Here is a 16704-nt window from a genome sequence, read left to right on the forward strand (position 1 = left end):
CCTCTTCCTCTCTGCATCACCCCTTCCGGTAGGGCAGTGGTTCCCAAACTTTTTATAGTCCCGTACCCCTTCAAACATTCAACCTTCAGCTACGTACCCCCTCTAGCACCACGGTCAGCACACTCTCAAATGTTGTTTTTTGCCATCATTGTAAGCCTGCCACACACACACTATACGATACATTTATTAAACATAAGAATGAGTGTAAGTTTTTGTCACAACCCAGCTCGTGGGAAGTGACAAAGAGCTCTTATAGGACCAGGGCACAAATAATAATATAATAATAATCAATAATTTTGCTCCTTATTTAACCATCTTACATATAAAACCTTATTTGTTCATTGAAAATTGTGAATAACTCATCACAGGTTAATGAGAAGGGTGAGCTTGAAAGGATGCACATAACTCTGCAATGTTGGGTTGTATTGGAGAGTCTCAGTCTTAAATAATTTTTCCACACACAGTCTCTGCCTGTATTTATTTTTCATGCTAGTGAGGGCCGAGAATCCACTCTCACATAGGTACATGGTTGCAAAGGGTCTTAACAGCTGGAGTTGCCAAGGCAAGATACTCTGAGTGCAGCCCAATCCAGAAATCTGGCAGTGGCTTCTGATTAAATTCATTTTTCACAGAACCGCTTGTTGCAATTTCGATGAGGCTCTCTTGTTCAGATATCGGTAAGTGGACTGGAGGCAGGGCATGAAAGGGATAACGAATCCAGTTGTTTGTGTCATCCGTTTCAGGAAAGTACCTGCATAATTGCTCACCCAACTCACTCAGGTGCTTCACTATATCACATTTGACATTGTCCGTAAGCTTGAATTAATTTGCACACAAAAAAATCATACAATGATGGAAAGACCTGTGTGTTGTTCTTGTTAATGCAGACAGAGAAGAGCTCTAACTTCTTAATCATAGCCGGAATTTTGTCCCGTACATTGAATATAGTTGCGGAGAGTCCCTGTAATCCTAGATTCAGATCATTCAGGAAAGAAAAAACATCACCCAGATAGACCAGTTGTGTGGGAAATTCGTCATCATACAAGTGGTCAGACAAGTGAAAATGATGGTCAGGAAAGAAAACTTTAAGCTCCTCTCAATTAAAAAATGTGTCAATACTTTGACCCTTGATAACCAGCTCTCTTCTGTATGTTGTAAAAGCGTCACATGGTCACTGCTCATATCATTGCATAGTGCAGAAAATACACGAAAGTTCAGGGGCTTTGCTTTAACAAAGTTAAAGTGTATTTGTATTTTTCTAATAGGCCTTAATGTGATCTACAATTTCTTGTCACATAGAATATTGAATATCCTGAAAACAAGTAGCCTAGTCCTAGAGACAGAATGTAAAACCTGCGGATCTTACGATAATGTAGCCCATTTTCTCAGTGCACGCTACCAAATCACTGTTGTCAACTCCTCAGTAAGGAAAGTAGCTATTGGCTGTCCTAAAAGTCGCTATAAGTAGCTAAATGACGTCATCGCCTAATTTGCATAATTGGCAATGTGCATGTAATTGTGATGGATTCTGTAGGAGAAAGGAATAACGTCGTGGGAGAGACAAAAAGTGAGTAAAAAAACACCCTAAATATGTTTAGAACTACAAATGAACTTTCTTCTGTCAATTCTTGTTTTTTTTATGTCACAATTCCAACCCTCCTGCTTTATCCGGGCTTGGGACCAGCAAAAGTGACTCTAAAGAGACACTGGCGGAGTTACTTAGTTTTTAATAAAAAAAAATATTTTTTTAGTTTAGTTTTCTTAATTTGGTTTGGTTTTTAACCTTATGGTCCACTTAGGAGCCCACAGTAAAACATTAACATTTTTAACCATAACATTTTTTTGTATACAATCTACATTAACAATCTAAAAATGAACTAAAGAGACAATAGAAAAAAACTGTCAATGGCAATGTGAGAAAATTATGGTAACTAGTCTGGCCCTAATTCAGGTTAATTTTTTTTTTTTTATGTAAACCAGGGCCGCATCATCCAGCGGCGGCTTCCCGCATGCGATTCATTTGCAGTCTAGACGAGGAGTGATGAACATGCTCTGACTGCAACTGGGAGGGACTGCTGCGCGAGGACTGGGCGTGGGGCCCGGCCCACCGCAGCACGCTCGTTGAGAAGAGTAAGAACGATACGTGCTTTCACGTCAGAGTCTCCAAAAGTCTCCAATAACACCAGAAAAAGTCGCTAGATTTGTCGCTAGTCGCTTTTTTGAAAATGTGTCGCTAGAGGGGTCTGAATACTTGCTAAATATAGCGACTAGTCGCTAAGTTGGCAACACTGTAAATAGAAAGACACCAAGTATACTGATAACTTCCGCTATTCAACTGTGCTGAAACATTAATGAGTCTGACCGTGTAACAACTGTTATGGCGCAATGATACAGAGGATGGCAGCAGTGAGCAACACATTTGTTACTGTTTTACCGAAGATGTTTTATAACTAAACCAAGATAGACAATCGCCCCTCGTTTCCAATGGGGAACAATTTACCAATAGTGGGCAGATTCAAGCACGAGTTAGCGAGATCCTATTGGCGTGTTCTAGCATGATCTGCATATTTGCGTTAGGGGACGCCTATTCTGTGAAGTGCGCGTGTGCAAGAACTCAATTCGCCTTTGCGCACCTTCTAAACAACACGATTTTTAAAAACGTTTGCATAGGACAAGGTCTACAATACTTAGTCCACTATGTTCATAACATATTCTAGTTTTTTGAACAGACAACTGTATTGAGATCAAATGTTTAATCGATAAGAAAATTTGCAGAATGTCTGCCAAAATCCATCTCCTCCCACTGCCCACTAGTGAGTGGAAACGCCAAGCGGATGCTTCACATTTATAATCCAGTGAAACACCTGTCTCATTGTTCTTGTCCGTGGTTTTACCCTTTTCAGGAGCACAACCAGTGAGCTAAAACAAACTGCTTCCGGGTTACCCGAATTTGCTTCCTCGCGCGGAACACTGTACCTAGCCGGTTGTAAGGAAACTAGCTAAATATACGCTGTTATTTTAAATCTGTGTTTGTTCATCATGTCTAAAAGACACCGTTTAGATTTAGGTGACGACTACTCCAATAAAAAGAGATCTGATGGGTAAGCTTCTCGTTTCATGCATCTACTGTCTTTCGGGTAGCAAGTTGTTGCTAGCGAACGGCTAGATTGTTTTGTTTAGCTAGGTACCAACCGGCAAATATTGCGTCTTACTAGTTATCATTTATAAGCTGGCTACTTTGTAGAGATGATACACTATTAGTTACATATCCGCGAGTTTCCTGTGTTAATCAGCCTGTGACGCTCGTGTAGTCATGTTGACAAGGCACGTGTTGATGTTCTGCGGCCTAGCGCTAACGTTAGAGTAAACTGGCTAGCCATAATGTTAACTCAATTCCACGATGTCTTTACATCAACGGAGTTGGGTGGACTGGAGCTCCGACGTCACATACAATTGAGTTTTTATTTAAAAAACTACGGCACCCCAAAAAATAGCCCGCAATTATGCGACACATTGTCGTTTTCTGTGACATCGGAGCTCCAGTCCGCCCACGTCTTCGCTCAACTCTGTTTATGTACACGAGCTGGGTGGCAGGTAACCGAAAATTTGCCAGTTCTAATCCCTGAGCCGACAAGGTGAAATCTGCCGTTCTGCCTTTGAGCAAGGCAGTTAATCACCCACAACAACAGGTGCCCAATGTGGCAGCCCCATGCACTTCTCTGATTCAGAGGGGTTGAGTTTTGGTTGGGCCTTGTGGGAATTGACGATAAATGTAATCCTTTAATCATGGAGTTGGGGTTTATTTGGCAATTAATTGGCCAAGCTATTTCTCAAGTTCAGGAACTAGCCTCTCAGCTGCAAGATAGCCAAATAACCAACACTTGCGTATTCTAATATTGCATCCAACTTGCATTAGCGCATCATCTGATTTCATCTACATACAATAGTCTTTTGGGGACCAGGTGAAAAACTTGCATATTTGGATTCCATGAATGGGTCATCTGTAAAGTTTCCTGCTGTAGAATGGGCAATGAATAATATAAATACACTGATTATTGAGTAATAATAATGTCCCACTACATTAAAGTGTACTCTATTTCAAGTAATATACTATTGTGGGTTGACTTATGTATATTCTTCTATTTTTCAGGAAAGACAGAGATCGCGACAGGGACCGTGACGAGCGCTCTAAAGACAGGGAGAGGGACAGGGACCGTGACAGAGATCGGGACCGGGACCGAGATAGGGACGTGAAGCCCTCTGTCGTGCCCCCCAACACCATGATGGCCGGGGGAGGCATGCTTCCTCTCAAGCAGACAGCCATGCAGCAGCAGATCAACCCGTTCACAAACCTGCCCCACACGCCGCGCTACTATGAGATCTTGAAGAAGAGGCTTCAGCTGCCTGTGTGGGAGTACAAGGAGCGCTTCAACGACATCCTGGCACGCCACCAGAGCTTTGTGCTTGTCGGAGAGACGGGCTCCGGGAAAACCACACAGGTGCAGTTCTGTTCAATAGTCCTTAAACATTAAGGTCTAAACAGCTCTTCCCATTGGGCAAGTCGGGGGTATTTTTTTGGGTTGGCCGAAAGATTATGATCACTTATTTTCACCTACCCACGGGAGGAACCAGAAAGACCAAACTACTAGAATTCTTTGCATTTTGGTTATCTGTATAAAAAAAATATATATAAAAAAAAAAACATCCCCTGCCCAATGGGGCAACTTGCCTGACTGCTCAGGTCACTTGCCCCGGGAAATAGGGAAACCCTAAATGTTAATATCTGGCTTAAATTCTTCTGTTTCTCTACTTTTGCAGAGGTGCTTCGTTTGCATTTTTTGCATTGGTAAATCTTCATGCTTGTAACAGAAGAAGCAGTTTGGATTGACCTTTAGTTTGATCTCCGGTTCCCTCTGTGTTTGAGTTTCTGATGGAATCAGATGGGTGATATTGCTTACTGTACACCTTTCACCCCCCCACACACACATGCCATGGAAGGGCAAGTGGTTACATCACTATGTTTACACCTACTCTGTTCCCTCAGATCTGCAAACACAGAAGAGGTAGTGTATAAGGGACGTTTGTAATTTGGCATTCCAGTCAATTCTCTCCCTCCCCTCCAAAGCAATGCACTTTGAAATATGTTTATGTTGTTTCAGTTAGACAGACACATCCATAACATGCCCTCCCTTTCCCTCCTCAGATCCCCCAATGGTGTGTGGACATGGTGAAGGGCTTGGGTGGCCCCAAGAAGGCGGTGGCCTGTACCCAGCCCAGAAGGGTGGCAGCCATGAGCGTGGCCCAAAGGGTGGCCGACGAGATGGATGTCATGCTGGGCCAGGAGGTGGGCTACTCCATACGATTCGAGGACTGCAGCTCCGCCAAGACCATACTGAAGTAAGCAACTTATTGTCTGGATAGTAGAGGCTACATCAGGGTTATTCAATTCCAGGCCTAAACACTTCCGGTTTTCATTCTTGCATACTACCAGGATCATAATTATTAGGGCACGCACGTAGCAAAGCGCTGCAAGATGTTATGCAACAAAATTAGAAAATGAGCATTTGTTATTGGATAAGTTCAGATGGTACCACTTCACTCAGTTTTTAAGAGTTTTCTTCTGTTTTGTGCCTACTCAACACAACATAGGTAAAACCAAAAAAAACTAAGCATTTTGGCCCTTCAGAACTGTAATTTGAATACCCCCAGAATACACGATCCAAGAATTTGGGGTTATAGCCAGTTAATTCAATTCAACACACACAGCTTCAGTCAAAATAGTTTGGACATGCTTTAATGAATAAGAATTAAGTTATTTTAGACTACTGTGGTCAACAAGTATTTGGTATAGTTTTGCAGCTGCACACTAAAAGAGAGCAAAGGTTGTTTATAATTATTCATTTTGAAGAGGCATAAGATCAATGAACACCCATTTTGATGTTCAAGCCATCACTCGGTCAGCATCTGCTATGTTTTAAACCGTGTCCTTCCCCTTTAAGGTATATGACAGACGGTATGTTGCTTCGGGAAGCCATGAACGACCCCTTGCTGGAGCGGTATGGCGTGATCATCCTGGATGAGGCCCACGAGAGAACGCTGGCCACGGACATCCTAATGGGAGTACTGAAGGAGGTGGTCCGACAGAGGTCAGACCTCAAGGTACAGCCTCCGAGTCCAGGGGGGAATCTCAAGTCTTTCCTCGATTCCTCGTGTCCTTGATTTGGATCTTCTCCTTTGTGTTTTGAGAAAGAGGCGAGGAATCAAGGAAAGACAAATGAGGGTTGGTATCTCTTCTTTTTTGTTGTTGCATTTAGTCCATTCTGGAGATAAATTTGATTCATTAGTTTAATTTAAATTAGCTTGTTTTTGGATGGAGTTAAAATATCATTGACCATAACTGAATGAGTCGCATGAAGAATGAAAACCCACATATGAATTGTAAATTTTGCTTTACCGTTGAAATTATTTTCAAGTCCCAAAACAACCCCTGGCTTAGCCCATTCCCCATTCCTCTACAAAAGGCCAAAAGAGCCACTGAACACGCCAATTGGCACGTGTTTTTCTGTTGCTTATTAGAAAAATTAGATTTCTGTCTTGGTGTGTTTCCTGACAGATTCTGCATTTGGTTAGTTTGTCGCCCATGAGACACTGTAGACACGGAAGCCTATTTCACTTCTGCAAAATCCCCAGAATGACTCTTAAGATACTGTAACTCAAGAAATTTGTTAATTAAGACATGTTTGCAGAGGATGTTTTAGTTGGTCAATTTTACGTGTAAGTTGTTTGTGCAGTATTTGCAATCACTGCAGCTGTTCACCCCCATGATAGTGGGCAAATGGACATTGTCAAATCAAAACCCAACCTTAATTTATCCGTTGTGGCGCACTGATTATCCAAACTGTTTAAGACGACACAAGAATAACTGTTTCTGACTCATATCGATGCCACAGGCCGTTTTCAAAGGGATTTCTTTGCTTATTAAAGGCAGTCACTCTTTTTAAGGGTTATGTTTTTGGATTGCTTTTGACTTACCTTAGTCCCAATGTAATTTAGCCAAATTATTTGCTCGCCCATTCTAGATCCCTATTCAAACGTAGATGTTTCCCACTTTGGCTCCCATAGTCAGGATTTCACTATTGTACACTAAAAGTGACATTGCAACAACCACAAAGCATTATACAGGAATATGTTCTTTGCCCACAGGTGATTGTGATGAGTGCCACGTTAGACGCCGGGAAGTTCCAAGTGTACTTTGACAGCTGTCCGCTGCTGACCATTCCCGGACGCACACACCCCGTGGAGATCTTCTACACCCCTGAGCCGGAGCGGGACTACCTAGAAGCCGCCATCCGCACGGTCGTTCAGATCCACATGTGTGAGGAAGAGGAGGGGGACTGTCTGCTTTTCCTCACCGGACAAGAGGTATACTTCCACCCCTTCTCAAATGCAATCCAGATAGTTTGAGTTGGTTCGCTGTTCAAGAGATATACCTCCAGCCCTTCTCATATGCAGTCAAGATGGTTCAGTTCAGTGTTGAAGAGTGATACTGAAAACACCAAGGTTGTCGCCTGAATATAAGTTGAATTGTTGGGGAGGTTTAACTTTCAGGATACCTGTCTGCTGCTCAACATGAATATTGCCTGACTCTGAACTGTCTATCAGGAAATTGACGAGGCCTGTAAACGGATCAAACGGGAGATCGACGACTTGGGACCTGAAGTCGGAGACATCAAAGTCATTCCACTATATTCCACACTGCCTCCCCAGCAGCAACAAAGAATCTTTGAGGCAGCACCCCCCAGGAAGCCCAGCGGTGCGATAGGAAGAAAGGTAGACCAGCAGAACACTGCAAAAACAGGGTTGTGTTCAGTAGGAAGAAAACATTTTGGAACTGAGTGAAATGGGAAGGTACCTCCTGAACTTATACAATCAGATTAAAATTTTCAATTTCTAAATGTTTTACTATGGGGTGCCCTACTGAATATACAACCCAGATTTCATACATTGGTGCTTGTTTATCACCAAATATTTCCAATGGCTTATGATGTAAGTATGCAAATTGTCTGCTAGTGCTAACCCCAATGCCTGTTCCCTAGGTTGTGGTTTCGACAAATATTGCTGAGACATCCCTTACCATCGACGGAGTGGTGTTTGTGATCGATCCCGGTTTTGCCAAGCAAAAGGTAGGCTGCTACTCCTCTCCCTCTATAATTGTTTTCCTTGTCTCGTCATTTCAAACCCAGAGGGAATACCAGGCACTGGTACTATGAACTTGTACTTTTTTCAATAACAGGGACACTTGAACTGTCTGTAGTCCACAATCTGAGCACAATGCAGATAGAAAAGTAATAGTAGTTCATTAACCAGGTTTCCATCCAACCAGTTCAAGCGGATGAATTACCTGACGCATAAAACAACTCATGACAGGCCTCATAGAAACAGAATGTTATCAGTAAAGTTTCCCAATGTCGACAAAACAAAATACGAAAGACAAGACAAGATAGGATAGGATCTTTTTTTTGTCTGTGAAGTAGATTTTGCGACAATTGTGGTAGAAATGCTTTATGTGCAAATATTGATATTAAAACCTTCATACTTTTGGCCATGAAGTGTATATGGACACCCCTTTTAAATTAGTGGATTTGTCTATTTCAGCCACACCCATGTATAAAATCGAGCACACAGTCATGCGAATCCCATAGACAAACATTGGCAGTAGAATGGCCCGTACTGAAGAGCTCACTGTCTTTCAACGTGGCACCGTAATAAGATGCCACCTTTCCAACAAGTCAGTCCTGCTAGAGCTGCCTTGTCAACTGTAAGTGCTGTTATTTATTATGAAGTGGAAAAGTCTAGGAACAACGGCTCAGCCGCTAAGTTTTAGGCCACACACACTGCCAAGGGCTGTAGCGTGGAAAAATTGTATGTTCTTGGTTGCAACGCTTACTACCGAGTTCCAAACTGCCACTGGAAGCAATGTCAACATAAGAACTGTTTGTCGTGAGCTTCATTAAATGGGTTTCCATGGCCGAGCAGCCGCACACAAATCTAAAATCACCATGCGCAATGCCAAGTGTTGGCTGGAGTGGTGTAAAGCTCGCCGCCATTGGACTCTAGCAGTGGAAACGAGTTCTCTGGAGTGATGAATCATGATCTGGCGGTCCGACGGTCAAATCTTGGTTTGGCGGATGCCAGGAGAACGCTACCTGCCCGAATGCATAGTGCCAACTGTAACGTTTGGTGGAGGAGGAATAGTGGTCTGGGGCTATTTTTAATGGTTCGGGCTAGGCCCCTTATTTCCAGTGAAGGGAAATATTAACGCTACAGCATACAATGACATTCTAGACGATTCTGTTCTTCCATCTTTGTGGCAACAGTTTGGTGAAGGCCCTTTCCTGTTTTCACATAACAATGCCCCGTGTACAAAGTGAGGTACATACAGAAATGGTTTGTCGATCGGTGTGGAAGGACTGGCCTGCACAGAGTCCTGACCTCAACCCCATCAGACACCTTTGGGATGAATTGGAACGCAGACTGCGAGCCAGGCCTAATCGCCCAACATCAGTGCCCTACCTCACTAATGCTCTTGTGGCTGAATGGAAGCAAGTCCCCGCAGCAATGTTCCAACATCTAGTGGAAAGCCTTCCCAGAAGAGTGGAAGCTGTTATAGCAGCAAAGGGGGGGACCAACTCCATATCAATGCCCATGATTTTGGAATGAGATTGTGCCAATGTAGTTTCTAAGTGAACTTAGTCATGTGATATATTTTGTTGTACTACCACTCGAAAAAGCATGCAGAATTTATAGGCAGATGGAATAAGTTATGATCAACTTTATAACTTATGTCTTTTCTTGGTGGTTAAGTGCACTGTGATGAGCTTCATGCAAATTTCCACTAAATATCAAGGGTAGGCGATCATTTGAATGATGCTGGTGACATGATGACCGGTTTGCTTGGCTGCCAATTATCAATTACAAATGATCTGGTTTTTATCATATAACCTACCCTGTCCACTTTATCAGCAAACTGTCTTTAGAGCATGCGCCAAAAACATATTGGGCAAGTTTGCTATATTATCGCAACAGTTTTTGGGACAAAATCATCGGTGGAGTTGAAAATGCAATGGAAACCCATTTAACTTAGATTATTTAATTCGGTACATGGGGAATTTAACCGCAAAGTTATTTAATGTTCACTACGTCATTACACACAACGTTTATCCTCAACAAATCAGTTTGACGGAAACGCGCCTCTGGTGGGAAAATGTGCTTATCTGTCGCCAATTGTATGAAACCTAGCGACAGTGAATTTTTTGAGAACATACATTTGTTCCCTTATTACCTGTTTATTTGACCTGGGATTTGAACCAGAAATTCTCCCGTTACTTATCCACCTCTCTGCCGTTGCAGACTAGCACTTGTGTAATGGGTTTCCCTTCGCCCCATATCCAAATCCCTCCAACTGTACCTACAGATGAACAAGTGATAATCTTCAATCATTTGTGTATTCATTGATTTTCACCTGTACATCTGTGGTACAGTTTAAGTAATGAATGTATGATTTAAGATTAACTCTAGAAGGGCTGTCCATGTCATTCACTGTGGACTTAACTGTTAAGTTCATGTTTTAAGTATCCCTATATTTCTGTTATTACGGCGATATCACTCTGTTGTTAGTACACCTGCGCAGTAGTCTCACTGTAGATGGACCTGACTTGAGTTTGATGGCAACTATGTACTGTGGTCATACGGTGAAGTAAACATTGTTAAACTGGGACGTGGTGTCATTTTGAGTTAACATTAACCAACGTGGAATCAGCATCCAGCATTTTTTTAAATAAAATAAAGACTTGAGTGAGAATGTTGTCTACACCTATAACCCACAGGTGTACAATCCTCGTATCAGGGTGGAGTCTCTCCTGGTCACGGCGATCAGCAAAGCCTCGGCGCAGCAGAGGGCGGGCCGTGCCGGCAGGACACGGCCAGGGAAGACTTTCCGCCTCTACACTGAGAAAGCCTACAAGACCGAGATGCAGGTGAACTGTCCTGGATTGTAGAAATGTTGGGGCAAAGTATACGGTCGAATGAAATATTGAATAAATTGTGTTATCTTATGGATAATGTTGAGGACAATTAATTTATTAAGGAAATGTTTGTAGTCTAACGTATCTCATGTGGTGCTGGGCATTTTACAGAAGCCTGTTTCGTCCTTTACGTTCAGCTCTTGTTAAACACATGATTTGGCAGAATTAGCCGAACTTGTTACACAACGGATTATATGATACCAGTAGAATGGCTTCATGTTCTACTGATCTGACTATTTTCCTTTCCACTACAGGACAACACGTATCCTGAGATTCTCCGGTCCAACTTGGGTTCTGTCGTGTTGCAGTTGAAGAAGCTGGGTATCGATGACCTGGTGCACTTTGACTTCATGGACCCACCAGGTGAGGAGCCAAGGTTTTGCTGGAATACCTGCCTGTTGGAAGTGCTACTTTAGTTTGAAACTGTTTCATTTGAAACTGACTGGCAGCCATTTTTCTTGATATACCTCTTGACCAACCATTTTATCATAAAATATAATTTGTTGATTGATTCTTTGACAGGCAGAAAAGTAAAAAATGACAAAGAGATCAAACATGTTCTATGCTGTACTGATCACTTGCTCCTCTTGCTTCCTCCCTTGCGATGTCAAGCCCCGGAGACCCTGATGCGGGCGCTGGAGCTGCTCAACTACCTGGCGGCGCTCAACGACGACGGCGACCTGACAGAGCTGGGCTCCATGATGGCAGAGTTCCCGTTGGACCCACAGCTGGCCAAGATGGTGATCGCCAGCTGCGAGTTCAACTGCTCCAACGAGATCCTCTCCATCACCGCCATGCTGTCAGGTAATGGCCCAGGGCCGGGGTGGCTGGCATCCAAAGTCGCCCAGTGCCCACCCTTGGCACCAGTTGGCACCCTCTCAACCCTGTGGTTTCCAATTTAATGCAAGATGGAGATCTCTAAATTGATTGTCTCATCAGTGCTTTGTTAATGCTATTTGTTAATTCCTGGAAGAGTTAATTAATATTTTGGGAAAGTAAGGAGGTGGCCCACAGTTAAGGGGGCTTGCAGATCTAGTTAGCAAAGATGCTAGAAAGTATTAGATTTATATGGAGGGCTCAAGTTAACAATATTTGGTAAGTATTCCTCAAATCAAAATGTGATATAACAAAAAGCCAAATGTGGGAAACTTCTGCTGTAGAGGGCCCCACGGACAAATACACTTTTTTTGGTCTACATAAAGGATTTGGATTGCTTACTGGTTAGATACCTTAAATTGCTAATTGTCATTATCAATCAAGTGATGGTTGATGGAAAAGTAAACTGAAAGCCAATTGTATTCTGTATCAAATTGAAAAGTTGACCATGTTTCTTCCAGCTTCTTGAAATATGGGAGTGTTTATCCTCAGTGCAATTGGGCAGGGCAGGCATCTCAATGTAGTGTTCTTAGATAGGTCTAAAACATTGCCTCTGCATTTGTTTAGTGGTTTGTCTATGGCTGCTTTAATGGTGTCTCTTGATGTATTATTGGACCAATTGCACCGGCAGTACAAGATACCATGGCAAGCAATGTTTTTTTATCGTCAAGATGTTGTCATGGTCTTACTCGTCAAATTTATTTCTCATCAAGACCTGATCTTTATTTTTGATTTAAGTGAGGTTTACACATTTTACAGGATGATTTGTTATCTGCATGTGGGTGGTTGATTTAGGTTAAGCTTTCTTGGCCAGTTTTGGTTTTACTACCGGGGGGAAACTATTTGCGTTCAATATGGCAAGATAGATTTCTGATTTTATCATATAGAATGTTCAGTGTTTGGACTTTTCACAGTATTTCAAATTGGCATTCCCCTCGTGTTTTACTCATACACATTTGTGATTTGGTTGTGGTCAATTCATTATCAACTCAGGAGATTCATAGAAATTCCAGTTCAGTACAAAGGCCATACATTTTTTGATTCTTGTAACGGTTCCTGAAATTCATGTTGAATTTGGTCTGCGACTGTAAAATGACTACCTTGAATGTCAAATATTCATTTAAACATGTATGAGTAAAGCAAAATTAGGCTTACAGGCGGAACATGAAAGTAATGATCGGTGGTGTTGCAAAAACTCCCAATTTGGACATATTGATGTTCTTCCATACAAAGCCGTATGTCAGTAGTGACATCGTATAAGGACATCTATTTCCCTTTTTATAACGTCAAGGCCATTGACTTGAATGTGAAATGGACTTGGATTCTCTTGAATGTTATACATATATACACTGTTCTCAAGTTCAATGCTCTTTTAACGCTCTGCAGGTGTGTGAAACCTCTTTGTTTTGCAGATGTGGTTAGGTGTTGACTCCCTTGACAAGCTAGTAGCCAGTCATCATGCAGTCGGAAGAGCCCCCCCTCATAAACACACCACTTGGTCCTGCCCTGCCCCCCTATGCTCTCTGTCAAGTTTTCTAGCTACAATAGGCCTTGTTCCTCTGTTCTGTGAATGCTTGACTCATCCCTATGGGCGTCTGTGTTGGGGCCCATACCAACCTTGTCTAGTCCCGCAGTGTTTCGTCCGCCCAACCGAGGCTAAGAAGGCGGCGGACGAGTCCAAGATGCGGTTCGCCCACATCGACGGAGACCACCTGACGCTCCTCAACGTCTACCATGCCTTCAAACAAAGTAAACATAGCCACCACAAACATCTTATTTTGATAGGGTCAAATTAATTAAAGGGACAGATTAGACTCCAAAATCAACGTTAATCAGATGTTTTAGACCTCAAAAGTCCTATACCTATACATCCTATACCATCGGTTGTGTAGACCAACCTTAATTAATGAAAGACTAAAGATAAGCACCACAAATCTGGAATTAACATGGGATATTTGGATCTATAAATTGATGGACTGATACATGGGCCGTGTCCGAAATCTACTTAATTGTACTACATACTATTTAGAATGTACTGTTTAGTAAAAAACCTAATGCAGTAAGCAACAAATGTCACCCATCCTGAGAGTGCACCATCTGATGCGCATTTGCGTTGATTCCCGCAGTTCGTTAATTTGGGTATAGCGTGTCCCCTTATCTCATCATCAGCTAATAATCAGCTGTTGTCAAACACACGTGAGTCTGGAAAGACGATTCTCTTCCTCAAGTGTGCAGCAAATTCTAATAGAAGAGAAGCCGAAATGAGTATAACAAACATCCTGCATTTAAAGCATACTTTATTATTTTTTAAATTTACTATAAAACATTCGGTTTTCGCATACCTAAAATGCCTACTATGTAGAACGCAAGTATGGGTAATCGAACATGGCCATGGACTTATCTCAACAGAAGATTAACTTTTGAAGACTGATTTTTAAGTGTTATGTCCCTTTAAGTAACTTACTTTGAAACATGATGCTTATTTGACTTGCCGTCTTTGTTGTCGTTTCTCAGACCACGAGTCTACACAGTGGTGCTACGACAACTTTGTGAACTACCGTTCGCTGATGTCGGCCGACAACGTGCGCTCGCAGCTGTCCCGGATCATGGACCGCTTCAACCTGCCCCGGCGCAGCACCGAATTCACCAGCAGAGACTACTACATCAACATCCGCCGAGCGCTCGTCACAGGCTTTTTCATGCAGGTCAGTCGGTGCACAGCAGGGCAAGTTCCATTTCAATTAACTCCGAATTGCATGAATTGAAATGGAATTGAGTTAAGTGAAAAAAATACGATTTATCTCGCATTGTGTGCATTTTCGGAAATGTTTTCTTGTTTGCTTAGGTGGCTCATTTGGAGCGCACGGGCCATTATCTCACAGTCAAGGACAACCAGGTGGTCCAGCTACACCCGTCTACCGTCCTGGACCACAAGCCAGAGTGGGTGCTCTACAATGAGTTTGTCCTCACAACCAAGAACTACATTCGCACCTGCTCGGATATCAAACCGGAATGGTACGTTTGTGGTCATGAAGTATAACTCAGAAATGTCCACTCAAATAAAACGATTAGCGAATACACTGTAAATAACAAGGGTTTTTGATAAGCATCAACATTTCAAAACTAATTTACTCGTCGTTTACAGGTAATGCTTTTATTGGATATTTTGATTATATTCTACGACTTTGCTTTAATTGATCTTGTCTCCCCAGGCTGGTGAAGGTTGCTCCTCAGTACTACGAAATGGGCAACTTCCCACAGTGTGAAGCCAAGAGGCAGTTGGAGCGAATCGTTGCCAAACTCCAGACCAAGGAGTATTCCCAGTACTGATTAACAGCGACTGAAGAGAGGAAGACATCCTTGAAAGAGCTTGGCACAATTCATACTTTAAAGTTGTATCCTATCTTCAATCTTAATGTTTCTTGATTCAAGATATGATTTTTATAACTTTTTTGTTTGTGGTTTTTCTGTCCATTCAATAGCAACGTGTATAACTGTAAGCATTTATGAAATTGATCTCAATGGTGAATATTAGGCTATTCTGATTAGAGATTTTCGAAAAGGAATACAATTAACATGTTAAGCATGAGTATTCATGTGGATATTGTTGATGTTCCTCTAGGAAATTGTGAACCCTGAGAAAGTGTACTTGCCTAGGTTGTCCTTGTTTCTTCAATAAAGGAGCTTCGACTTGAATAAAACAATGAATAATAGCTCATGGTCTTTATCTAAAATGTTCAACTGTACATTATTAACCTGTATACCCAGGGGTGAAAGTGGATTTAATTTCTTACTGGTAAGGGAATTACTACTAAAAAAATGTTATGCGTCTAATCATAGAATTACATATAGAATCCCAATTCATTTAGTGACCTCCGTGGGCCAATTAGGCCTATAAAGATTAGTCAACTTTGATCATGTGTTTATACCACATTAAAAGGTAATACAACTACTTATGTTTTCATCTGATTGTCAAAAAATCGCTTCAAAACGCTCTCCTGTTGACTACCGGGGCATATTTCACCTCACTAAATTCCAGCATCCAAACAGTGCACCTGCAATTTGATGAATGGAAAGCAAAATCTGTTAAAAAACCAAAATGTGTAATGAAGTTCCGCGTTTGTCATTAGGCACACTACACTTATAGCCTGAATTGATGTGTCCAGTGCTGTATGTGCACTTCTCTGTCTGGCCCACATATCTCCGCCTTGATAACATTTTAAGGTTCTTGTCGAACCATGATGCAATTTGGAGAGTATACTGCACATTTTGAAGTCAATTTGCTCATGTTCAGGCAGCTGACATGCGGTAATGTTAAATAATGGTGCAATTGCCAACAGTTTTTGACAGATTTTATTATTGTGCTAGGCTTGTGTTTTACTGGTATGGCGTACCCCACTATTTATTTTCCTAACATTGAAAAATAACTTCAATGCAATTTGAGAACAAGTATTCTTTAACAAAGCTACTTCACATCCAGAAACTGTATGAAAGCTTGAAATTAGTCTGAACTCTTGGATGGCCTCTCTTTTTACTGGGTATAGGTCCGCCCAACAGTATATTCTATTAACGTAATATAGTATTTTGGGTGAGCTTGTGGCTCTGAGGATTCTCTCTCCATCCCCCTCTGTGTGTTGTCTGTGGCTGGATCTGGAAGTGCTCTGATGTCTTGTTCCTCCTCTGAGCCTGTGTACACCACATTGAAGCATGATGCATCTGCTTTCCGCAGTACTGTTGCTGGTGT

The 16704-nt window shown here is 42.0% G+C and overlaps 1 protein-coding gene across 2 annotated transcripts; it reads left to right on the top strand.

The window, feature by feature from the left end:
- Positions 1 to 1514: 1514 nt before the first annotated feature.
- LOC139578845 (ATP-dependent RNA helicase DHX15) lies at positions 1515 to 15673 on the top strand. 2 transcript variants are annotated; one of them, XM_071406930.1, is made up of 15 exons: positions 1515 to 1567; positions 1981 to 2130; positions 4151 to 4499; positions 5204 to 5397; positions 6000 to 6159; positions 7204 to 7422; positions 7663 to 7830; positions 8097 to 8183; positions 10887 to 11036; positions 11339 to 11447; positions 11697 to 11888; positions 13587 to 13709; positions 14475 to 14665; positions 14806 to 14975; positions 15173 to 15673. In XM_071406930.1, exons 3-15 carry the CDS (start codon positions 4281 to 4283, stop codon positions 15288 to 15290), a joined length of 2100 nt encoding a protein of 699 aa, XP_071263031.1. In that variant the 5' UTR covers positions 1515 to 1567; positions 1981 to 2130; positions 4151 to 4280; the 3' UTR covers positions 15291 to 15673. The 2 variants fall into 2 exon arrangements, with proteins under 2 accessions (XP_071263031.1, XP_071263030.1); XM_071406929.1 differs by lacking the exons at positions 1515 to 1567; positions 1981 to 2130 and adding an exon at positions 2901 to 3101.
- The last annotated feature ends 1031 nt before the right edge of the window (positions 15674 to 16704 follow it).

This window comes from Salvelinus alpinus, chromosome 6 (assembly GCF_045679555.1).
Source record: "Salvelinus alpinus chromosome 6, SLU_Salpinus.1, whole genome shotgun sequence".
NCBI lineage: Eukaryota > Metazoa > Chordata > Actinopteri > Salmoniformes > Salmonidae > Salvelinus > Salvelinus alpinus.